The 26,934-nt window shown below is 36.7% G+C and overlaps 1 protein-coding gene across 1 annotated transcript in view; it reads left to right on the top strand.

The window, feature by feature from the left end:
* The window catches only part of DTNB (dystrobrevin beta), a 2,387,431-nt gene that overhangs the window by 2,286,925 nt on the left and 73,572 nt on the right, over positions 1–26,934 (top strand). The window contains exon 21 of the mRNA XM_044062883.1: positions 5,061–5,114. Within this exon, the coding sequence (XP_043918818.1) occupies positions 5,061–5,114 (54 nt within the window). The remainder of the gene's footprint in view (positions 1–5,060; positions 5,115–26,934) is intronic.

The following is a 26,934-nucleotide window of genomic DNA, read 5'->3' as shown; positions in this document are numbered from 1 at the left end:
TCTACTCTGCTTAATTTGCTGATTACAAACCTCACCATCAAAGGTGTAGCTGACTTAGGGCAAAGGAGTTAGATATCCCTGGTGCAAGCTGTTAAATGGCACAATTGACACAAAAGAAGAGGTACTGATTATTTCCTGCAAGTCAGAGACACTGAGCTCCATTACAGGTAATCATTTAAGCAGTTGCAGTTAACATTGCAGCTGCTTGAATGATTTAAGAACTGGAGTAACTCTTGCTACAGGTGGTGTGAAGAAAATAGGGTAGAGTTACCAGGCTGCTATGCAGAAATGTAGCAGCTCTTTGGCTATTTGCGTAGAGCTGCAACTGTTTTTGCGCCACAGCTCTGCTTGATCAGAGTGCCATCTGAGGGATTTCCCAGGGCACCAAATGTCCCTGCTGTGGCTCTGCTCACCTTTATCATACTGATAGATGTTTACTATTTTGAGTCATTTGTATTGGGTAACTCTCTATCTGCATAAGTCTCATAATCTATATAGACTATACCCAGCATAGATTTGACATTGTATAGCTGATTCCTGTGTTATTTCCTCTGCCTGGCATAGATTACAGAAACCTCAACTCTTGGCTATAGTCCCTAAAACAAGGAGTCCAAGGCTGTAGGCAGTTTTGATAAAATCTATTCTTCTGCCATCATAGGTCTGACTGTTGAGATAGCTGATAAGTAAAAAGATCTGTGCCGTACAGCTGCAGGTTCTTGGTTTCAGTCTGCCTTCCAGGTTGTGGCATTCTTTGTGGACTTTGCACATTCTCCACGTCAAGTATGTGTGATCTGTCTTTGATTGCTTCAGGTTTCATCCAACCTTCCAAAGGCTTGCTGGTTGATTGGTCACATTTAGTTGACTTGACCATAAAGTGCCTTTGTGGAAGAGATTGTGGCTGGGGAGTCCCCATAGCCCCATTTACATGTTTAATAAATAATAAGTAAAAATAAAGAAAGTAATCACCTGTAGTGGGTCTCATTTGTAGTTTTTGACTGCCTTTCTCCACTCCAAGAAGTAAAAGGCTGATGAGAATGTCAGTAATATCATACTTGTGCGACTCACTTTTCTCTTCACACTGCATATGTACTGGCCTGCACTTGTGGTCACCAGTTCATATGTAGGGAAGGCAGTCTGGCTTAAGCTTTATATATTCCATATTAAACTGTACTAGTGCATTCTGATTCTTCCTTTAAAATTTGGTTCTTTTTACTTTGTACTGAGATTTTTGTGGAGATCATAGAGATCTCCAGAAGAAAGGAAGATGTCTTTCGTGAAGCTGGATTTGTAAAGTCCAAGCCTTCTATTTTCTCCTCCTCCACTTTCATTTGTTCAGGATAGAGAAGGACATGCAAATGTTACTTCACCTCTTACCCTTCTCCCATTCCTTCTTCGATGTTCTGTAAGAGGAATTCAGCATAGTTGATCCCAGGAATCCTTGACTCTTTCCTCCTCATGCTCTTCTGTTAATAAGACTCTATGTGCCTCATCCTGGAGACCCATAAGTCAAGACAGATGGGGTTCTGGATTGTAAGAAGGGTTGCATTCTGAAGATCGTTAGCCAGCCCTCAGTATGAGGAGCAGCTTGTCTGATTGGTTGGTTGAATATTCCAAAGAGTAACGTGGAAGATGGTTTTCTATCATTTTTCTGGTCCCCATTAATTTTGAACAACTTTAAACAATGCTACAATAAAGTTGCAAAGTTTGCCTACCAGCATGCCTTACAAATTCCATCAGTTTCAAGCCCAGAAACAAGTTTACTGGCAGAGATACCAAACTTATCTTTCTCACAATTATCCATTGCACACAATGTTTGTACAAATGTTATCAGTGCCCTGACGTAAGCATTCTCTAACACTATTCTCCAGCTAGGCCTTTTTGCTTCACCAATAAATTCATTCTTCCACAACCAAAGCAAACAACATAGCTTGTAACTCCTTGAGCTCTTACTCTGTTGCAAGAATGTGAGAAACTCTATTCTATTCCCTCTAAAACACATTAACAACACTAAAATCTTTACTATTTAACTCAGACAATACCTAATGAACTCTTGACTGTGTTTTTTCTCTACTAGTGGCTAATTCCAACTCCTGCCTGTCTAATTCAAACTATATACGCATATCTACTTATCCTTGACCAAATTAAATTTCTGCTTCTATTATTGTAGATCATTAAAATTAAATATTAATATTTCAGTGTATTTTTGTATCTTCCTGTATTGGCATTATTGTATTTTGTTCTGATTTTCTGTGAATGTCAGTCTGTATTGCTCATTTTTGTATTGCTTGTAATGTGTTATCGTTTGTAATCTCAGTCATGTAAATGTTCTAAGACTGATTTCTACTATTGAGTATTTTTCTCTTTTAGTGTTGACCTTTTCTCCTATGGCCTCCTCTGAAAAATGCTCTTATTGGCCCAGATGGATCAACCCAGTAAACAAATGCAAAAAACAAGTAAAATAGAGAAAGTTAAATTCCCACAAAATTCTGAATTTGAGTTGAATAGTTTTTGCATTATGAAACTTTAGGTTTTGATGTCACTCTTTATTCATGTTTGAGTGGTACATTGAGACATGACGAGTGTCTGTTGACAAATCAGTTATTGGAACCAAAAAGGAAATTCCTGCTCTTTGTTTGAGATAGAAAGTATTTTCAGTGCAGAGTGATGTTTTGGGCTTTGTCTCTGGTTATAGATTTTTCTTTCTTCAGGGTGCCATCACAAGTCATTTAATAAAATAGTCATGGTGCTTCTGTACATTGACATTTGGTAGTTGGTGGCCCCCTTTCAGGATTCCTTAGTGGCATCTTTATTTTATACTCTGTCCTGGCTGCAGTCACAGTGTTTGTCTTTAATTCTTCTGGCAGATTTATTTTAAAGGTTTGGTGTTGGACTTGTTCCATAACCACATCTTCCTTGTTTCAGTGTACAGTCCAGGATCTCACTGATCTGGCATCCACATGGAATTATTGGGTCAGGTTCAGGCATGTCTTGCCTTCTGGATCCAGTGACATTAATGCTCCTGCACATGTCCATTGGCCTGCCTTTATGCTTGAGTTATAAAGTTGTTGATTTCACTGGTAGTAGTAACTGCAAAGTCATCATTACCTCTCACATCTTTGTTTTCAGACCTGTGTTGCCTGTACTTCCATTGGTGAGTCTTAGTGTCCTTTCTAAGGATAGTATTCCTCTTTGTGATATATATGTAATAATAGCCAAGGGCAATATTTTTTTATTTTTCTATCTGTGATTCCCAATCATCCCTCTCATGGGGCAAATTACCTTTTCAAGTACAGTAAAAGTAAATTTCTTGAAGCCCTTACATTGAACAGAGTGCTTTTACTGTACTTGAAAAGGTAATTCACCCCATCAGAGGGGGTGATTGGGATTCACTGGCAGAAAAGAAGGAACTTTTTTGGCAGTTGTTATTGAATGCTGGTGTTCCACCAGGAGTCAGTGATTCAGCATCTATCAAAAGTATTCTCAAACTCAGGGCTGAATGTTAGTGATTATTTTTATAAAAAAATTATTGTCCTTGACTATTATTACATATATGAAGTTTCTGGGTAATGGTTGTTTTTTAACTTAATTAGTACTATAGTGTTTATGATAATCAATAAGGTATTTATATAAAATTGATTTTGATTGCATATTCATAGTAGTTTTTAACAAACGTTTGGGGTTGATTATTGTTGGATTTTTTACTTCTGTATTTTTTTGTTTTTGTACATTGTATCTCTTTAATTTTTTATGATGTTTGACGCCAGTTTTGATATTTAAATTTGAGGAAGTGGGCTGCTGTTTTTCATTTTGATGATGTTCCTTTTTGAACTGGAATGAAAGCACTCTGTGTATTAAAATAGACTGTGGTGTGTACGAAGAAAAGTATCACTTTGCATTCTAGTATATTCAGTAGAATAACGGTCTTATGGAGCCAGTAGATTTTGTGCATCTGCATGTAAAACTATTTATTTGTGCATGCTGAAATTAAATTTGTTACTTCCAGTAGTTAAGGAAGCCATGGCCTCCTTTGCCGCATCAGTTGCACTAGAGAATTCTTTACTACAAAAATAAATCCTGTCCACTAATACAGATGCTTCTTATTTTGTCTTTGTAGTCCAGAAAATTCCAACTATGCATTAATATGGGTTTCTTTTGGTTGGTTCATCTTCAGTCCTGATTTATTTACTTAGCCAGAGTCACACTGTATGCATGCAGAAGTTTAAGAAATCAGAACAAGGACTGCAGGACACAGATTGCAGCCATTTCTAACAATACTTATTTAAAAGAAGCAAAACAGAACAAAAGAAAACACGCATATGAGAAATAAATATATTAGTTTTCTGTTGCTTGTATACTGTCACATTTACTTTAATCACTGTGAAAATGATGGTAAAACTGTCTTGGGAGATGCTAATGAGAGACCTGCTTTATCATAACAAGAATAAAGTAGATGACTATGCAGGAAAACAGCTGACGAAACTAACAGGCATAGTCTCAAAGAGAGAGACCACAGTGGGGACTTGTCTCTAAATTAGCTAGGTGATTTAATAATGCCATTAGGCTTTTGTTTTGTTGGCTTCAGCAGTCTGAACCTGTATGTTGTCTCCCAGCCAGTTCCTGGCATCATCTTGGGTATTTCTTGCTGTCTTGTAAGCTATGCTTTTCTAAACAAATGGTGTACACAGCAAAGGGTAAATAAGTCAGTCGTCTACTGGACTAAATCATAAAGCACAGTTTTCAAGAAAGTAGTTTCTATAAACCTTGGACATATACTCACCAACCCCATCTCTGGGGCTGTTTCTTGAGTCTTTTGTGTGCATCATTTTTTTTCATCTGTATATATATTTCAGTGTAATGTCCTTGACTTTTCTCATGACTGAAAAGGGTCGACAAGAACAGCCTACTTATCCAGTCTAATGTAGTAGTGTAACTCATATCATCTAAGAACTGCAATAATGCGATTTTTTGAGAACTGATGTTTTCAAGTTATTATTTTGTTTCTCATGCAAATCCATTTTAACATAAAGAATTACCAAAACTAAACTACACTTTTCTTTTAGATGAAGGTGGTGATGATGAAGAAAAGGAAAAACTGCAGAATGGAAAAGACAGAGGTGAGGCTATTCTGCTATGGTCTTTGTAATTTATAGGGGGCATTTAAAGCATGTCTTTTCTTCAACATTAATTTGCATTGTTTTGTATGTGATAGTTCTTTGTTGCAGATTAATCTAACAAGAGTAAATAAGTGGATTCTTATGAATTTGTTTGCTGGTCCAAATAATTAATTTGTCGAAGCACACTATGTCACGTGTTCCCAGAGGTATATAAACAAATCAGAGCAGGAAATGTGGCATTTGTCCATCTGTTGAGGGTAACAGTTAACTGCAATCTGGCTAAACTGCAGCATTTTACACTGATGTCAGTATAGCAATCAGAAGGCTGTGGGTTCTAATCTCATTCCAAATGATTGGATTCATTTTTTTTTCTAACACTACAGTGTAGTTTCAGGGGGTGCTACACGCCTGAATGCGATGTATTTCAGATGAGTTGTTAGTCCCAATTAGCAGTGTAGCATTAAGGGGTGTTACATTCCTGACTGTGCTGTCTTTTATATGGCAGTTTAACTCATTAATACCTGTGTGGTGTGGAATGTCACACTTCCAGCAGCCTATACACATTCTTGCATTCCAGAGCATTTTCTGAAAAAATCAACTTAAAAGCATAACATAAATCTAAATATTTTGTCAAAAATAAACACATTAAAACTCTACAAATAGTAATGTTATCAGTAAGAACTGTATCTTACAGTGATGCATTCATGATCTTTTCATAAATATTATAATATAATGTGCATAAATCCAGAATTATTTTTCATAGCTTTCACAAATAAATTGTCATGTCTTGGAAATGGTGCAGCCTAGACACATGTTATTAGAATACTTTTGTTAACCAGATATAAACCGTCACATAACAGCAATAAATTCCTCTGAGTGCATATAGAGTTTTACAGAAATATGAACACACATGCTTAATTGTATAACTACAATATAAATAACACTATGTCTCAATGTGCAACTTACACTGTGAATATCAATGACAGTTCTCTTCAACAGTATCTAAGGTTTCACCTGATGCCATTCAGCAGCTTGTAAGTCACTTGGTTTTTGAAGTATTAAATTGAAATAGAAATATTGCTTATTTTCATAATTACTAACAAACAGCTATCAATATCTTCCACATACTGTGATATAAATGGGCATTGACAATGAATTATACTGTCTTCACCATGGCATTGCACACCATTCCCCTCAATGGCATGTAGGTTTCTCGGTTATGAAAATATGAACATAAATATGAAAATATGAATAACAAGTGGCAAACAGTGATTAATTTCTATACTGCAGGACATCATAGATCAACAATCTTAGTGTCATTTTACCCTTAGCCATTCCAGTACTGCTTGTACAAAAAAAATATATATTTCTTTTTTTATTCCTTGAGAATAGAGTTACTAGCAAATTTATATAATGTTCTGTAACAATTTTTGTATTGAACGATTGAAATGTTATGTAATAATCTGCTGTTACTTTTTGTACATGCATTTATTTGTTAACCATTTTATGTTTATCTTTTTGATAATCTTTTCAGGTGGAGCTTATCTCCCCAGGCCTCTGCTGAAAATGGACATGTATCCAGTTAGACTAGCCCGGTCAACAAATGTAAAGTAAATAAATTGTTTTTAGCTGGTAAGTCACTTAGTTAAAGAAGGTGGTCTTCAAAAAGGCATGACTGCCATAAGGAGCTATGGGTGTTAACTGGGAGTATATAACAAGGTGCTGTAGCTTGAAAGAGTTAGCGTGTGGTTCCATCTGCCTGAGATGTTGATAGCTCAGGTGGATGTAAAAGATCAAAAAGAGTAAGAAAGGTTTCCTGGTGCACTGGACAAATGTCCATAGTCGGTATGAATATCACCTTGGGTCTTCCATGAAAAGAGGTTGTTGGCCTAGTATGGAGCAACCTGGTCAGCAAAGCGTAAAACAAATCAACCAGTCAGTCAGTCAGTCTATTAGATTGAAACACAAAGCATATGGTTTTCAGGAACTTAGCTTCTATAATCCTCATTAGTTCCATCCCCTCCAAAAAACGAGATTTTAGTAGTGTACTTACAAAAAGAGAGGGTCAGTCCATGCTCCTCAGTAATATGTCCATCACATGACTGTGAGGAAGGAATATGGGAGGTCATATCATTTGCTCTTCATCTTCCCATTAGCTATTTTCAGTCATTCGAGTTTGTGTCATTGCACTTTCCACCAGTCACCATCTTTGTTTGCTTTTGATCTGCAGCATGAGGGTTTGGGAACAGGAGTTTTGCCAATAATATACTGTTACCACCATGAGGTGTGTTTTAAGGCCTTGGTAATATTTTTGACACTATGAAATTTAACCTCAGCTTCCAGTGACTCACCACTATGTACTTCAAGATCCATAACTTCTTCGTGTCCTCACAAAAATATCATCTTTGGGAAAATGTCACGGTTATGAATCTGAAGAGTATGGTTAGAAAATGGAAATTAAAATGCAGTCCTGCTTATGTAGCTCTTTTCCTATGTTACAGTGATTAAGACTTGTAGTGAAACAACTGAATGTGTCAACACTTAATTTGCACACTGTCCCACAAACCGGTGTGAAATTTCATGCACTGATTTTTTTAAGGAATTCTTGGCCAAGACATTGAGGACGTTTCCTTCCCTTTTTGTAAATTGTACCTTTGGCTTCTCTTTATTTCAGTCTATTTTTAGCACTAGGGGTGATAGGAGAGACTCATGGGCAACTTTTCATCTGGATGACAGCATATGCCCAAAGTACAGGAGCCCTTTATACTGCACTCATGTGCCAATTATTTTTTGGTATGACCTCAGTGCCCACTGAGGACAACCTTCAGGTACAGAGGTGGATGTAGTATTAACTGTGTCATACTGATGAACAGAAATTCTTCACTGAAGTGTAAGGTTGGTATTTTCTTTAGAGTCCTGCGTATCACACTTTACTTATTCACTGTCCAAAGTCACTCACTGAGTGAGTCCAGACTTCAGTAGACCACATATCCAAAGACTTGTTCCTGTTTTGTGAGCCGTTGCATTTTTGTCCACTGGGTCTTCTATGTAGTGGCACTTTCTGCACATCTGATAGACAGGCATCATCAACATTCTTCTACTAAACAAATTTTAGCAAGTAGCCTTATTCACTGTTGTTAGTTGTTGGTCAGTGGTATTTCATCAGTACTAGCCATCATGTCATGTGTGGTGAGGTCTTTTGTGGTTTTAAATTTTGTACCTGAAGAATCTTCACAGATTGCCATCAGTAACTTCATCATCAGTTTTAGTAAACATTGTGCCATTAGATGGACTACATTATAATTTCTTCTATCCAGATTTATCTGTTTACCACCATTTCTGCACTTTGCATAACCTTCTACTGCTTAGGATAATGAAAGCTTCCTGACTTGGTCTCAAAACTCATGTTTAGCAAAATGCCACCATGTTGCGAGTGTCATGTTTGGTCATATTTCCTTTACTTCTGTGACCTTATTCATCTGTCAGCCAGTCAAAGAATGACATCAGATTTCATTTTATTGAGAGCCTTTGTTATGTCTAATCACCTTCTCTTTCCTCAGAATGTGCTAGATTTTCTTACGCTGCATACTCTTCTCCTTCCTGATTCCAGTTTCTGTGGAGACAGACTACAGAGCTTCATTTCCAGCACTGAGTTATTAATTTCTCTTAGTCTCTTAAACAGTGTTGTCAGCTCGGCTAAAAAGGCCCTTCCATTTTTTTTTCAGCATTATGTGATATGTACATCCATCGCACTGTCTCAGTTATCTGCAGTAACTCTTGGAAGACCATTCATGAATTGATTATTCTCTCCTTTGGTAAGATTTGCTGTCTCCACATTTGACTGCATTCAATCCTCTTCTTCCTTCTTTAAGATGCGTTGAATTTTTGTTTTCAGATTGTTCTACTTTTCCAAAACTTCTTTGTTGCAGCCACCCCTGCCATCACCACCACCCAATCACATAAAAATATTTACCTCTTCATAGGTTCATAAACTCATAGGTAAGTACTTGGCTAGCTGCCCTTGTGGGCCATTTTAGCCTAACCAATTTCCCTTTTTATGCTCAAATTAACCTGTCCCATTTGGTTGGAGATTGACCTTAGCCACTCCATTGCCAGTAATTATATATTACACCTGATGAGAATAACTTGGATCATACCATAGATAATTTGAGGAGACCCATGCATGAGATAAAGCATTTATGAGCTGTCTTTGTCCATTATTAGTATAGAGGGTAGTCCTGGGGTAAATTGTCTGTTTCCCATCCATAAATGCAAGTTGCACTTGAATGTGGACAGGGATGAACTTTTTTATGTGGATGTGGAGTCTGTTTCAGAGCAGCAGTATCCCCTGTGAAATATACTTGTCCCGCCACACCATTCTATTGATGTGGCAGAAGAGGTTTAGATCCATTGACCAAGTATTTCTAATGCCATTTGACTTGCTGATGTGCATTAAATCCATCAGTATTGGGTAGCAGGATGCCTTGTATGCCTGACACACACCACCTGTTAGCAATTTGTTGGATTAAGATTGTAGTGATAGGGCTTTGTATCCTTTTAGGAAGATATCTTTGCAGACATTCCAGTTGTTGCATGTGTCTGCACAGATCCATGTCAAATGAGGCATTATACTCAAATATTGGCCCAATGAGTGCTGACTAAAGGGGGATAATGACATCCCTAGATCTAGAGAGAATCACGTTGACTTTCTTACAACAGTGGACATGTTTTTAAGTTTTGTAGTTTCTTTACTAGACATTTTCATTTCACTACTATGCTTGCAAGTTGCATTTCCTTGAACATCAGCTTATCTGCTGCTGTTTTTTTCCTTTCTTATATTTGTGCCAATTGCCAGAAGCAGGAAAAAAAATGATTAGATACTCATTTCATGTGCAGTACTAATTCTGCATCGCTGTAAAAGATATTAATTTTAAATTATTATAGACCAAAGTGTCATGGTTATGGGGACAATGAAACTGATGTGACTTTTTTTCAACAAAGTCATTACCCCCCATATATATGTGTGTGTGTTTGTGTGTGTGTGTATATATATATATATATATATATATATATATATATATATATATATATATATATATACATATATATATATATATATACATATATATATATATATATATATATATATATATATATATATATATATATATATATATATATATATAGATAGATATATATATATATATATATATATATATATATATATATATATACACATATACATACACACATACATATCTATGTATATATATATATATATATATATATATATATACACACACACACACACACACACACACACACACACACACACACACACACACACTCACTCACTCACTCACTCACTCACACACACACACACATGTATGTATGTACGTGTGTGTGTGTGTGTGTGTGTGTATGTGTATGTATTGGCTTTGATCAGAATTCTTGCAGTAATAGGATGAGAAGTATGCCTTAAAAAATATGAATTTTATTAGCAGCACAAGTAGGTTTATAGCAGCTGAGAGAAATGTTCACATTGTTGTTGTAAAATACTCTACATTTCTCACTTGTAAGTATTTCTTCTCTGCTAACTCCATGTGTGAGATGCAAATGCCACATTTCCTGTAATTCATGCTTGCATTGCAGAAACATCTGTAAATAAATGGAAGGCATGGAGTACTTGTTATCACTGGACATGTGATGCATCAGAGGATGGGAGAATTATTTTTTTTTTGGGAAAGCCATAATGGTGTGTAGAGAGAGAGGCTGCACATCAAAATCACATGTAAATAGTAAATTGGAGAAACTTCCTTATACTTGATGTCATCAAATTGAAAGGAATGAAATGCTTTCTGATGAGAACAAAATGATGTTTTAATGTGCTGCCTTTTTTGACTGTTTCCTTTATGGGATCAGACTCAGTGAGAGAAGAAGGAAAAGCAGGGAATCAGCTATACGGCACAGCATGTACAGCTTTACTTGTGACTGTAGTACAATACAGCAATTTTGTGAGAAAGATTATAAAAAGTTCTCATGCTTCGTGTCATGTGTAGATAAAGTAGTGTTCTCAAGTCTAAACAGAGGGTAAATTTAGGAGAAGAGTACTAGGAGAAGGAATCATTCCCAGAGTCACAGTATCTGAGACGTGTGTGTGGTATGTGACGTGGTGCAGAGGAATGACTGCTGAGAAGGAAGAGGCATTAGAGGATATAGTCTAAAATCAGCAGCACCTATGTTGTGGATTTGGCTTACTTCATGTTGTTCACTGCCACTGAAGCTAAAAAGTAAGGTGCACAAAACAGTGGTGTGGCCAATACTTCTGTATGGTACAGAAACCTGAGCAGTGACGACAGGGCAGTTGCAAAAGGTGAAAATGATGGAGATGAAGTGCGTAAGATGGGTAGCAGAATGCAGACTGTTAGATATAGACATTGAGACCAGCACAGAAGCCAAAGTAGCTCCAATTGCAAAGAAGGTCAAATAAAATAAATGACTGTGGTTTGGTCACATGCACGGGAAAGCAGAAGATGATTTGGTTTAGAAGATTTGGGAGAGACAGGAAGAAGGCAAGAGGAAATGAAAGATGTACAGCAAAAAGACAGATAAATTGTGTAAAAGAAGACCTGCAACAGTCAGGCATGACTGTCAAAGAAGGTAGGTTAGTAGCACTAATATGCCGAAAGTTGACGCAACACCCCAACCCCGTATAGAAAATGGAGGTTGATTTTTGATAATGATGACTGCCACTGTCAGTCATTTAAAATATTGTATAGTTGTTTTAGTGGAGTGCAAACTTCAGTAAGTGTATCTGATACCAAAGCTCAGAATGCAACAAAAAAAGTGATTTTTATTACTGCTTTCGAGAATAAGAGGAGTAGGCTGCATCAGTGTAGGACTGGGCCCTAATGTAAATAATGCAGCACTGTTGTCCGATAATACTAGGCAATTGGTCCACCAGACTGTTAGAGTTCTAGCCACTACCAAACCCACTCTCTGCTCCTTCTGTCTCTCGGGGCCTGAGAACACAGACCAGGAGTGGATTTCTGCCCCTCTTTCCAATCTGCTGATTGAGGCTGGATATAAAGAGAGATCCGGAGTAAATCAGTTTTGAGAGGGTATCATTTATGAGGGATGTTGACACATTTTGAGATGACTGTCATTTCACCATGTATCAAGTACCATAAGGAGATTCTGCTACTTAAAGGCACATCCTCAAGATCCAAGGAATGTATTATCCCCTGTACTCCTTCCTAATCAGGCACATAATAGAATATAATGATCCCTATTATATGTACCTCTCCAAACATATTGCTCAGCTTGAAAAAACAAACTGATTCCAGACCAAGAAAATATGAAGTATGAGCTTCTTAAGTTTCACATGCTAACTAGACGCCCTGTCACTTTATTCCATTTTTATATGCTCTTGAGCAGCTGGCCCTTCTTGCCCTACAGGACTGTGACAGACACAGTCCTACTTGACCTCTTTCATCTTTGAAAAACAGAAGTACCCACTCTTTAAGACCTAAATTTATACCACAATGCTAACACAATCTGTTGGTGGAATATTACTGTGTTGAGTTTGCAGTCTTCAGCAAATTTTGTCAACCATAGCTCTCTTTTTAGATTACATCTGTAGTGATGGGTTTGAATGTATTCTTTAGTCTGAAGATTTTTTCCCATCTACTGTAGAGTTTGTTGCAAGTAATATTCAACAAGAGGTACTTATTCTTAAAGTCTGACATCATACTTATGACAGATGTGTTTCAATTGAAGTTAAGGTGATAGTAAAAGACAGTGGTATAAGCACCTGTTTTAGTTGTAGGGTCCCCATGGGGGGGGAGGGGGCTTATGAATTTCATTAGGTCACCAGAGAGTGTTAGGAGACCTCATTTAAATAAATCTCTGAATACTTTAGGGTTATATGAAGTTACAGATTGAGTTCTTAAGGAGAATATTATGACCTGATGATCTGATGTAGTCTTGGAAAGGATTACCTTGAATGTAGAACAGGCAAGTGATATATTTGTGAGAAGAAGGTGAAAAACATTGGCACCTGCATTCGGTGAAGGTATTACTTGATCAAAGGATTTGGCTTTAATATAGGTAAGGAACCTCTGTGCGTATTTGTTGTTGGATGTGCATGTTTTCCAAAGTACTGGTAGTTAAAGGCACCCAAGATGATTGTATTAGGCTTAGTAGTTATAGACTCACTCTGCTTGTGATAGGTATCTTGGGCAGTGAGAGACATGGAAAGGAGTTTGAAGTTGGTGACAGTGTGGTAATTAAACTTGTTAAGTGACACCAGGATATCCAGGGGTTTGATGCTGTTGTCGAGCTGAATTTTTCTTTATCCAGTATGATTGCTGATGAATACAGATACACCACCATGCTCGCAGGGGGTATAAACAAGCAATTTATATTAAATCCTTAAACATCTGCTCCTCCTTCCTCTCTCCATGCACTTTACTTAAAAAAATGCACTTTATTTTGCTTTTGCCTCTTCTTAAAAGTACTCAGTTGTATTTATTCTGCTGCATTTATTACTGCTTGATAGTAGCCTGATTAAATTGTAACTGCTATTCTAAGCCTTTTGGTTTAAGCACTTGGGCTTCAGACCAGTTGTTAAGGTTTGTGGTCTGCACTGTTTGAAGACTGCTGGAACAGGGCTTAGTTTTGATCTTTTTTACTGGTTAATTGGGTAATTTGTTTAAATCAGTTTGCTCGTTTTCTATTTGTATATAAAAAATATTGCACTTTATTCATCTGCTTTTACTGTGTTTGTTTCTTCCTACTTTATTGCATGTATTCTTCTGCGTTTATTACTGCTTCTTAGTAGCCTGATTAAATTGCAACTGTTATTCTAAGCCTTTGGTTGAAGCACTTGGACTTCAGACCAGTTGTTTTACAGTAAGAAGGTTTGTGGTCTGCACTGTTGTGGCAGGACACATAGCTTACATCCTTCTAAGTTGGGAGTTGCTGATTGAAGGCTTAGTGTCTGTTATTCTAAAAGTGTATTAGTTCTGGTTTAAGCACTTGGGCTTAGGGACAGTTATTTTACATTAAGAAGGTGTGGTCTGCACTCTTGTGGGAGGAGAGGGTAGATTCTGCCCTTCTGAGCTGGGAGTTTCTGGTTAAAGGCTTATTGTGCCTGCTTATTTGAACTGTTTCTTTCTGAAATTGGTACGCCTTGTTTGCTGTAACATAGACTAAATTCAGACCTGCTGAATCTAGCTCTGTTTGTATAACTTGAGCACTGTCTAGACCAACTTTTTTGAAGAGGGTTCCCCTGCACCCTAGTGGCAGGAGTGTGCAGTTAGAACTTGTCTGATTGAAGACTGGCTCCGTTTTTAGCTTTTTATTGGTTAATTTGTTAAATCAGTTTGCTCATTTGTTGTTATAATAAAAAAAAAAAAAAAAAGCTATGCATCGCCGCTTAGCTACGGTTAAACTATTCCTGGCACGATAAAGTCTGCTCTAAAAATGTTCCCTTAGAACTAGCCAGTTTTTTTAGTTTTAGCACTCAAATCTGTTTTGTTGAGCTCAGCACTTCTCTAGAACTCATTGTAAGCACTAAATAAGCTACAAATTACTACAGCGCTCAACTTTCCTCACTTGTCTAGAGTAAAACAGTTTTTAGTACTTAATAAATAAGCACCTATCCAGGCATGTTTAAGGGTCAGCTCCTGGTGTTTTCTCCTGTCTGCCTGATGAATCTGGGCATCTTGGGGCAACCCAGCAATTGCCTCATGTACACAGACAACCCTCTCCTCCTACCAACCCAACACTACAACCTGTGATAGATGCACTTATAAAGCCAAACTGGAAGCAAAGCTCTCTTCACCCAAGACTGGACTAGACAATCAAGAGGAGAAGGTAAACACTTACACCACACCACACACATCACATAGTCCCACACATAGCAGCACAAAATACACACCTACATTCACAGAGGCTCTCAATAAAAATCTGCTCAAGCAACAGAGATGTCCAAAGCAGAAATGCAAGCAACCTCCAACCGCCAAAACAAATCCAGATGACAAATAGCCCAAAAACTCAGTGTGCCACTCAACCGCAGCCCATAAGGCATAACAATGTACCCAACATTCTAGTCATAGGTGTCGCTATAGGCAGGCACACTGATGTTCCACTCACCAGGCTAAACAAGGAGAAAGTTACTGTTAGCTGCCTGTCAAGTGCCAGGATCTGCCACATAACGCACACACTCAGGTCACTCCACAACAAGTACAGATATGATTCTGTCATTGTCCATGTTAGTGTGAATGACCTGAGATGTACCTCCCTGGACTCCATGAAAAGAGACATGGAGGAGCACTCCGGTCTTGTAACCCAGGCAGGTATGACCCTAGCCCTGAGTAGCATCCTGCCATCATCCAGAATGATACCACAGTACAAGGACAAAATGATTGACTTCAACAATTGGCTAAGCTTCTGTGTCATTCTAAGGGGATCCAGTATCTGTCTGCCTGGGATGACATGATCGACAGACCACGATGCTTTGCCAGAGATGGCCTGCACCTGTCGCCCTTGGGATTCCGGATACTGGCTAAGGCTCTTGCCACCCTTATAGTACCTTTTTTAGGCAAAGTTCAAATGACAAATTCACCACCATTACAGGTACAAACAAGCAAATTCTGAGGGTAATACTACTCAATGCTAGAAGTCTAAACCTCAAAATCCATTCACTCGAGGCACTCCTTAAAATGGAAAACATCAAGCATCTGTGCAGTGACAGAGACCTGTTTCAAGGCTCCAGAGAGCACCCCTGCATTACCAGGCTATAATTCATACCACACCTTTCAGCCATCTAACCTGGACCGAGGCATTAAATGCAGAGGCGTGTCCATATTCATTAAGAATATCCACACCTCTAGGCTAGTTGGTCAGCATAATGCATCCGAGATTATCCAAGTGCAACTAACTCTGGGCAAGACCACAATCCAAATTGCAACTTGCTACAGATCCCCCACCATGCCCCAGGATTCCCACTCCTCATTTCTTGATACACTAGAATATATTAAGGTACAACCCAGCACCCTAATAATGGGCAATTTCAGCCACCCACCATTAACTGGGAAAACTACTCATGTACCAACTCTTTTGCTCAACGTTTTCTGGAATTCATAAATTCTAATGCCTTGGATTAACTTATCCACACCCCCACCAGGGGCATCAATATCCTAGACCTGGTCATTACCAACATGGGTGACTGGTGTTCCACACCAGAGGTCAATTCCTTGTTGGTCAGATCCGACCACAAGCTAATCGTCCTAGACGTCCACATCCCACCCCCACCCCCCATTAGGGAAACCACCGTAAAAGATTTCTCCAAAGCCAACTTCACAGTTCTTAAGACAGAAGTGGCAAACTTCATGACACCCATGCAGGCGGACAATAGAGGTACGACTGCTGAATCCTACATAGATGCACTTTATAAGCACTTACACGAGTTCATGGATCGTGCTATCCCTAACAGAACCAAGATGCTATCCTCCAAAAAAAGGAAGCCAATCTGGTGGTTCCCTGCCATAAACAAACTCTACAACAGAAAGAAACTGTTACAAAAAAAGAGTAAAATCCAATGATTGGAGAAACTCCCTGTTGAGCCTCAGTAAGAAGCTGAGATCCCTCATAAAATCCTCCAAATTTAGTTACGAAAACAAAATTGCCACTGATTCTGTAGACAACCACAAAGCATTCTGTAGCTATGTCAAGAATCTCAGTGGCAACACTCAGATCTGCTCTGAGTTACAGCACAATGGCACTATCCTGACAGATAGGTTCATTGCTAAATTTACCCCCCTCTCACCCCCTAAAGGGCCCATCTCTATACCAGAAGAATGCAAAGTTCCTGTAATCACGGCTGCACAGGTAAAAGCCACACTCTCCAAAGCCAAGAACACAGCATCCATGGGACCTGACAACATCCCAGTCTGCGTTCTACATGAACTATAGAATGAACTGTCACCCCACCTAAGCACCATGTTCAATCATAGCCTCACCTCAGGCTTTGTGCCCACTGAATGGCACACAGTGACAGTTATCCCACTCCACAAAGGGGGCGCCACCACAGACCCCGAGAACTACCGCCCCATTAGCCTAATGAGCCTGGTTTGCAAGGCCATGGAACGTATCACCATGGAACTTATAAACAGGAACATTGGTAATCTCCAAACTCTAGACCCCACCCAGTTTGGGTTTGTAAAAGGCAGATCATGTCTCCTAAACCTGATAGTCTTCTTTGAAGCAGTCACCAAAGCCGTAGACTAGGGTAAGGTGGTTCACACAGCCTATCTAGATCTCAGTAAGGCTTTTGACACCATCCCCCACGCTGGAATTATAGATAAACTCATTAAACTAGGTATAAATCCCTATGTCACAAGATGGGTTGCCAAATGGCTCACTGACAAAACCCACACTCTGAAAGAAGCAGACTCCAAATCCGACTTCAGACCAGTGACAAGTGGAGTACCGCAGGGTTCAGTCCTGGGTCCTCTCCTGTTTGGTATCTACTTTTCTGAAGTACAGGCTAACACAGAAGTTCTTTGGCTAACGAAGTTCGCAGATGACTGCAAACTAGGAGGCATAATTGAAACTCCTAATGATGTGGACATCCTACAAAAGGCCCTCACTGAAACACATGCCTGGTATCAAAGTCATGGCCTCAAGCTCAATGCCAAAAAGTGAATTGTCATCCCCTTTGGTAAAAACTTTGTACCCATGACCTACCACATAGGTGGTTAGTCTACTTAACACCAAAAGTATGATAAGAGACCTTGGGACACAGGTGGACAGTAGTCTCTCCTTTGATAATCACATTGCCACAGTAGTCTGAAAATCCTTCTCGGATTCAAAGATGGCTGCCATTCTGTGAACACCACTAATCTACAGCTCTCCATACAATCAGAGGAAAATCTAACCCTGAGGATTTATTTAACATTCTTTTTCACAGAAAATCCAAAGAAAACAACTATAACTTCAACCAAATATCATACAGGCGGTGATCGGAACTGAAAAGCAAACTAATCAGGCAGGATTACAACAGATCTTTTGTCTCTGAAGAGAGTCTCAAACAAAGGAACCATGTGCTCAGGAATACTGACCTAACTACACTGATTTTACACCAAGTTTCTTTGTTGATCTAGGATGTCGAAAGAAGAAAAACATATGGACACAACAACTTCAAAAACTAAACTTTCTGCACTTTTATCGCCGGAAAATGATTTAAATTCGAAAAGACAGAAAATTACAAAACAACAGGAATATTTAAAACCAGGGAATAAAAATAAACTGGAGCAAATGGCAAACATGGAGGATATTAAAGTAGCTTTACTTCCCATGCAAGATGCAATCAAAGAACTATCTAATCAAGTGCAATCATTTGGAATTTCTTGCTGTCAAATTCTGGAAAGAATGGACAAAAATGATGCTCGAATTACTGAGAATGAAGATAAAATAGCACTGCTAGCCAAAAAATCTGAGTCACACGAACAGGACATTCATTCTATGCAAGCCAAAATCATTGACCTAGAGGCGAGGTTTAGGAGAAATAATATAATCATCAGAGGAATACCGGAATCTGTTCAATACAATGATTTAATTTCATCAGTCATGCAAATATTCACAGCATTATTCAGTGACTCAGTAACAGCACAACAAATAATAGAGCGAGCACACAGAGCCCTGAGGGAATCACAAGCTTCCAACATGCCACGACCTGTTTATGCAAAAATTCTAAACTTTCAAGATGTAAACAAAATATGACTAACTGTAAAAAAAATGGGGGCTCTATTATGTGGCAAAACAACAGAATTTCTTTGGCTCAGGACCTGCCTCTGCTGATTAGGCAAGCCAGACAGCTATTATCTCCCTACTGCAAGTTTCTCATTGAAAAACAAATAAAATTCCAAATGAAATACCCAAATACATTAATATTTACAGTGGATGGGTCTAGACATTCAGTTACAACAAAAAAAGAAGCAAAAACGACCTTTCTGGCGATTTTTAAAAGCTTACCTGCTTCTGAGACATAGAGTGATCTTCCGATGGGCCTGGCAGGCTATCCGAGGTCGGATCCATATTGTACTGCATGTCGATGTCTGATATTTGCTTTGTTTGTCTTTTTGTTGCTATAGGCCATTTTTTACAACAGGTACAACCTTCTTTTGATGTTATCTACGCATGCTGAGCCATTTCCGAAATTTTTCAGCCTCCACGATGTCGAAATGTCCCACGAATGGTCCCGAAATGGTTTAGATGCTTCTGAGGGCATATTATTGATGTGGCACTTCCGGAAGTCCGCCGGAATAAAGGATCCCCCTTTGCGAAGCTATCAGACGCTCTAGAGTGTCGCAAATTCAACAAAGAGGTTCCAGGACTATTTTAAATGTGAAATTTTTGTATATTAAACCTATTTAGTGCTGGTAAGACCTTAATTCACACAACACTAGCCCCTTATTTTTTATTATGTTTAGTAAACACCAAGGTAAAGACACAATGTGCTTAAATATACATATGACATAACTGTACATACAAAACAGATCTGAGTTTGCAAGTCTTTCAATAAAAAGGCGATAGGGAACTAATTATAATAATTTGCCTAGCTGTAATAACATATTGTATTTTAGTTAGTACACATATATATTTTCCATTTATAGGTTTAATTTCCCATATATTTAATCTTTGTTATTAACCTTAGTATAGGAATTTATATAATTTACAATACTATATAATGGGCTTATATTGGTGATGTTTGGGATTTCTCTGTGGTGACATTTCTTTCTTATTACTAGATTAAACCATAAAAGCTAACTTAAAATTGCTAGACATTAAACAGACATATAGTTTTGTTAACATGTATCATATGTACAGTGGATATTAAGTTTAAAAACATATTCTGAAGACTTGTTTATTCAGGTTTAGGGTAACTGTCAGGATCACACAGGTTATCTATATAATTATTTAAATCTATGTATATTTGCACTTGTTTAGATTTACTAATTTGTTAAGATTTTTTCTATAGGTGGTGAAAGTTTTTCCAAATGTGAACCTAAGTTGTTTAATGTCAAATATCTGATGTTTATATCTCACTCTGTTTTATTGGCTGAAGTGCAGTTACATTTATAAACTAAGATAAAACAAGCTCATTAGTTATTTTAGGAACACTATGGTTTCATTTATCTAATAATTAATGTTTAAATAGTGTCCTAAATTTTATTGCCAGATAAATGAAGGTGTTCCTGTGGAACCAAAGGACAACAATAGTATATTTTCTTGTGCAGTTTTGCTCTGGCGCGCCTTCTTTAACTACAATGACAAGAGGTGTAGAGGATTAATGGTGTTTTAAAGGGAATGGGTAGATTAGGCTTTGTAGACATAGTTGTTCTATATATAGGTCCATCCCATGTTCTATTTTTTTCTAGATGTAAAGTTTTATAATAGTTACTTATTTATACCACAAATTTTTAAAATGTTTAAATTAGTTAAAGACCTATACTATTCCTGGTCCAGGGGTATAGTGGGTAGGCACTGGTATGGGACAGGATTTCAAGAATGCTTTCACAAAACATTTCTGTTTAACTCTAAATTGCTTGTAATTCACTATATATGAGTTCGAGAATACCAACAGAAAATGATATTTTTGGAATGTGGGTAATAGATTCTTGGAATATTAAGGGACTCCAGAGCTTGAAAAAGAGGAAATTGTTGCTTCATTTATTTTTGCAGGCTAGGGCGTGTTTTATATTACTTCAAGAAACTCATTTGACTAATGAACAATGGATAGAAATAAAGAAAAAGAAATGGATAAGAGAAATTATTGCCTCGGAAGGTAAAACTAATAGTGCGGTAGTAGCGATAATTATAAAAAATCAGTATCAAGGGAAAATTTTGGATTCTAAAACTGATAAAGAAGGTAGGTGGTGCTACGTGATTATTTCTTCCACTCTTTATGATAAACCCATTATACTTCTCAATATATATGCACCATGTAAGAATCAACAATTATTCTTAGCATCACTGTATCCTATTTTAAATAAATATACTAGTCACTACATAATTATAGGGGGAGACTGGAATGCTTATCAGAATCCTAAGTTAGACAAATCTAGCCCACAAAGGTCATTTAATAGTCAAGTAGTAATAACATTAAGTGAGCTCAAACATGACTTTAAGTTATATGACCCCTTTAAATATACAAACAACCTTTTAAGCACGAATAGCTTTACATTCTACTCAAATTCTCACAAAATGTGGTCTAGAATAGACTTCTTTCTAATCTCGGAAACATTGATTAATTATGATCCCGTAGTATCCATACATGCTCGTTATCTATCAGATCATTCAAAAATTTCATTAAGTTTTGCCAAAGATCTTAGAAATAGTAGAATACACAGGAGTTATAATTGGTCCTTAAATCCAAATTTGTTAAATAAAAAAGAAATAATCAAGGAAATTCAAGAAATTTTAAATTCCGCACTGGATAGATTACTTAAACATCAACATATACCGGATATTGAATGGGCAGCAACTAAAGCTCAGGTAAAGGGGGATTTTCCTTCAAAAAGCCTCTCATTATAAAAAAAATTCAGCTCAAAGAAGAACAAATCTTAGAGACTAAAATAAATTCGTTAGATCAGGAATTAAGGCAAAATCATAACACACAAAAAGAAACGGAATTATTTAAATGTCAGAAATATCTTTTCTTGAGTCAAAATAATAGGTTAGCATTTCATGAAACCAAAATGATGGCAAGATATGCTAATCATATTCCAACTCCATCTAGGGTTTTAGCTCGAATTATTAACCAATCTAAATCACCCTCTCAAATTACTGAAATACTTTACAATGATACAATTTATATGAGATCTGAAGATATTATTAATTCCTTTGAATTGATTTACTCGCAAATTTATGGTGAGTTAGATGAGTCACTTATAAATGAGACTAATGAGGATTTTATTCAACAAATTAATTTTCCGAAATTAGAAGACAATTTGCATAGAGATTTAACCAAACCAATTTCTACCGAAGAAATATCTACAACAATAAACAAGTTAAAATCACATAAGGTGCCGGGTCCAGATGGTCTTACTTCTGAGTTTTACAAAACATTTAGTGATACGATTGTGAAAATACTAGCATACACTTTTAACTATATTATTAACAATAAAATCAACAACCCTCACTTTAATGCATCCAAAACTATTTTAATACGTAAAGAAAATTCGGATCACCAAAACCCGGATAATTATAGGCCTATTTCACTCTTAAATATTGATACTAAAATTATGACTACTATTTTATCTAACAGACTGAAGAAAATAATGAAGTTTATAATTTCAAATGAACAAACGGGTTTTTTAACTTCTAGGCAAACTTATGACAATACTTTAACTCTACATACGTTAATCTCTTATGACAATCAGAAAAACTTAAATTTGTATGCTCTCATTATTGATGCACAAAAAGCCTTTGATAGAGTGAGCATAACATTTTTATTTCATATCTTACCATTTTTTAATATACCGCAAGAATTTATCAAGACATTACAAATATTATATAACAATCCATACACTACCTTATATATCAACAAAATTTTCTCTAAAAGAATACAAATCAAAAATGGAACACGTCAAGGTTGTCCTCTATCCCTCTCTATTATTTAATTTATATTTGGAACCATTATTTTTGCATATCAAACAAAATGTATATCATAATGCCCCAATACTTTATGGTACCAAGATTTCTATGGCAGCTTTTGCAGATGATCTCAATGTATGTTGTACAACTCCAGTTACTGATACCAAGAAATTATTAACAGCTATTGAAAACTTCGCAATAATATCTAACTATAAAATAAACCTTAAAAAAAACAAGATATTTCCACTAAAAACTCCGAAACCCTTTTCGCTTTTACAATTGGTAGGGCAAGTAAAATCAGAAGAAAAGATTAAATATCTAGGTATTACATTTTCCACAGACAATAAAGACTTTTATATTAATAATGTCAAATTGATTTTGGATAACACCTTATCGGATTTAAGGAGATGGAAACAAATACACATGGAAGCTGCTAAATTTATTTGGGAACCTAGGAAAACTAGAATCTCATGCGATAAATTGATGACCCCTAAAGACAGAGGGGGTTTAGAATTACCCAATTTTGAAAAATATTATTTAATTGTAAATGCCAAAAGAATTTTAAGAATTGCTATTCATGATACATATAGCAAGAAATGGTCCCCGAATTGGTTAAAATTGAACCATAAACATGTTGAGAGTCTGAATATTAATCCTAAAGCATTACCCTTTCTATGGAAAGATACATTGCAATCAATGGCTTTAATGGAGCATATTAAAATACAAATCACTTTATTACAAAATCTTTTCACTTCATTAAATCTCACCCAGTACCTTATGATTTTACAACCTTTTCATAGAAATCCAAACTTGAGAATTAATCAATTAATTGAACTAAAAAACTTCCCGCTTATTATTAATTTAACATTACGGGATATATACCCTTATTTGAAAGATTCACCTCATGAAATAAGACAACAATGGAACCTTCCCAAATCATACTTAATAATACTGAGACAGATCAAAGATGTATCTATAAGTTATTTTAAAGATTTCAAAATTAATGATGAGGATTTAACGAAATGTACCGATCTTTGGCAAGCCCTCCTGCAAGAGAATAAATATATAACATCTGCATATAAACTAATAAAATAAATTAAATATCAAGATCAAGTTCTTTTATCAAAGTATTGGAAAGAAAAAATACCTTTGGTTGAAAATAGTAAAATATTAAAAGCAATTAACTAGAAAATCAATCTCCCTCCAAAAGCTAACTTTTACTCAACTTATGATCTTTAATAACACTTATTATACGTGTCTTAGCTTGCATAAATTTAATTCTAAAAACTCTTCTAAATGCACATACTGTAAAAATGAAACGGCAGATCTCCTCCATATGTTCTGGAGCTGTAAGTGTATATATAAACTATGGAATTCCTTGAAACTACAATTGCAGAAGGTGGGTTATCAAGCTTCTACGCTTTCCTGGGAATTTACAATATTACATATTTCCCCAAATAATCTAACTAAGTCCCAAATGGCCATACTTATGTATATCTTTTTGTTAATGAAACTCTATATAGCAACCAATTGGTTGAATCCACAACAAACTTCATGGAATAACTTTAAGAGTCTAGCGATAAAACACATACTAGCCCACAAAATACTAATTACTGAACATACCAAACACAATAATCGGAAAATTTGGGAACAAATTTTTAATATTATATTGGCTTAATGTGTAGAACCCAGGATAACCCTTGGTTATGAAGACTATAAAGTAAACTTTAAGAGTAACCAAATTATTATAAGATATATCACTTATTGTCTAGGCTCTTCAGATGTCTTTTCTGGTGTTAAAGTGAAAGCAGTCATGTATATAGTAAATATATGTTCTAGGACTGTTTTTTTTGTTTTTTCTTTTCTCTTTTTGTAATACTGTGTGGAAACTACTTGTGTACATTAAACTCAAATGTATATTTGAACAATTGTAAAAGCAATAAAGAATTATTATTGAAAAAAAAAAAAAGAAAATCCTTCTACATGGCACACCCCATCATAAAAGGTTTCTCATCCAGGAAAAAAGAGGTAATTGTTTCCCTCTACTCGTCACTCATTAGACCCGTTATAGAGTACAGTGTCCCTTTTGGTATGTACCTCACAAGACAACTGGAAAGACTGCAGAAATACCTCACCAAGAGGATTACAGGCTTCAAACAGATGCCCTATGCAGACCATCTCAAAAAACTCCAGCTTTACTCCATCGCATATTGCCTACTCAGAGGCGATCTCTGCCTAAAGTACAAAGCTATGGCAAACCCAGAACTGTTGGACATGCTCCACTTAAAGAAATCCCAATCCCTCCCAGCTACACGCTCTAGGGACCTTGTCACCACAATAAACAGAACATGCTGGAGGGATAGATTTCTGTTCCAGAGAATTCCCATACTCTGAACAAACTACCTATCTATATCAAACAAAGCTCTTCATTAGCACTCTTCAAGAAAAATCTTGATGATTGGATGGGAAATAGTGCATTCACCCCGGGGATCACCTCTGTGGCTCTGCTCGACAGAGGTACAGGAAAATAATTTTAATGTGTGGCAAAAGCCAGGGTACCTTTTTGGCTAGGCTTGTATGGGCCCTAGGGCCGATAGCCTAGTACCTACCTATGAAACTTGCTGCTGTCATTCACGGATATCTATAGCCTTATTCAATTTAATAAACGCTGAAAAAGAAAAAAATATTGCTCCTGTGAACAGTGTGCACAGTTTTCACTGCCCACAGGTATATTTTTGTCCTGCCAGTAGTCATGAAAGTATTTGCAAGTGAAAAAATCCTTGATGATTGAGCACCCTGCTCCTGCTTACATTTCAAGTATGCACCAAGAACACCTTTATTGCATTATCAGTTGCGAAACAGGCAAACTTACATTTATATAAAAGAAATCAAACTATGTTAACAAGTTCACATTTGCAAACATATACCAAATATGTTGTTATATATCCTACAATCTAAGCAACATTACATAAATTATGCAATTCCTCCCTTCTCTTAAACATCATTGCTCTTCCAAAACATTTTTTGCATGTATTTGTCCAGGCAATTTCCATGTATTTTATATAATTAACTCCTACCATTTTCTAAAAGCTTTTTTTACAATATTTACTACTTTAAGTATAGTTAGTTTAGATTTTGATTTCCATTTTCTAGTAAATTATTTTTTTGCCACTACCAGAATTAAACTTAACAAGGCCTTACTATGGCTAGGCAATTTAGATCCTGCATGCCAGCTCAGATCATCCATTTTCTTAGTTACACTCATTTGCTCACCTGTATTCCTGACAAAGTACTCTTTAGGGAATTTTTAAAGTCTTTCAGCTCATCAGATTCCTAAAACATATCATTACTACTTCTTCCCCATCCCACATCCAACATTTGCCATCTATCTGAGGAAAAATTCTTTGGAATCTGCTTGGGATATAAAAGTACAAACACTTCCAGTTCAAAATCCTAAATCTTCTAGATTTTGTTGCATATTTGGGAACCATACATATGCCATCCCATTGTTTCTTTGTGAATTGCATATCCAAGGTCTCTTCTCAGTCTTTTCTGACATCTTCTGACTGATCCCTATAGTTATTGCACAATATTTTATATGCCTTACTAATTATCCTTTTTTTAACAGCAGCTTCTGTTCTAAATTTAACTAAAAACTCAACCAATGCAGGTCTTTCACTTCTGATTCCCCTATCCATTTCACTTTGTCTGTACTCTGATATCCCTGCAATCTGAATGTCTTCTGAGCCTCTTCCCATTCTATTACATTTCCTTCTCTAATTATATGTTTCCAGTGCCTTAGTTCCTTTGCCATCTTCCTCCAGTAAATTCCAGCGTCCTCCTGTTTGTTCTCTGCACCCCTGTTTGCAGTCATCCCTATTGGCAGACTCTCCTTTCTCCATTCCCATGTTGACTTAATTCTTAGCTAGTTTATTAATATAATATTCTAAATTACTTGTTATTCTGCTTAAGGATCTGCATCCAAAATCCCACTCTTTCCATATTTCTTGAATTATCCCCCCTACTTCATTATCATCATCCCTTTCCACTTTGAATTGCAATCCTAAACCTCGTTGTTCTGTTGGGAGGATCAGCTTATCCCACTTGACTTTTGCCCTCCTCCCCTACTAGATAAAATCCTTCAACTCTTTATTAA

This window comes from Protopterus annectens, chromosome 2.part1 (assembly GCF_019279795.1).
Source record: "Protopterus annectens isolate FY-2018-M chromosome 2.part1, PAN1.0, whole genome shotgun sequence".
NCBI lineage: Eukaryota > Metazoa > Chordata > Ceratodontiformes > Protopteridae > Protopterus > Protopterus annectens.
This window is presented reverse-complemented; position numbering and strand designations above follow the sequence as displayed.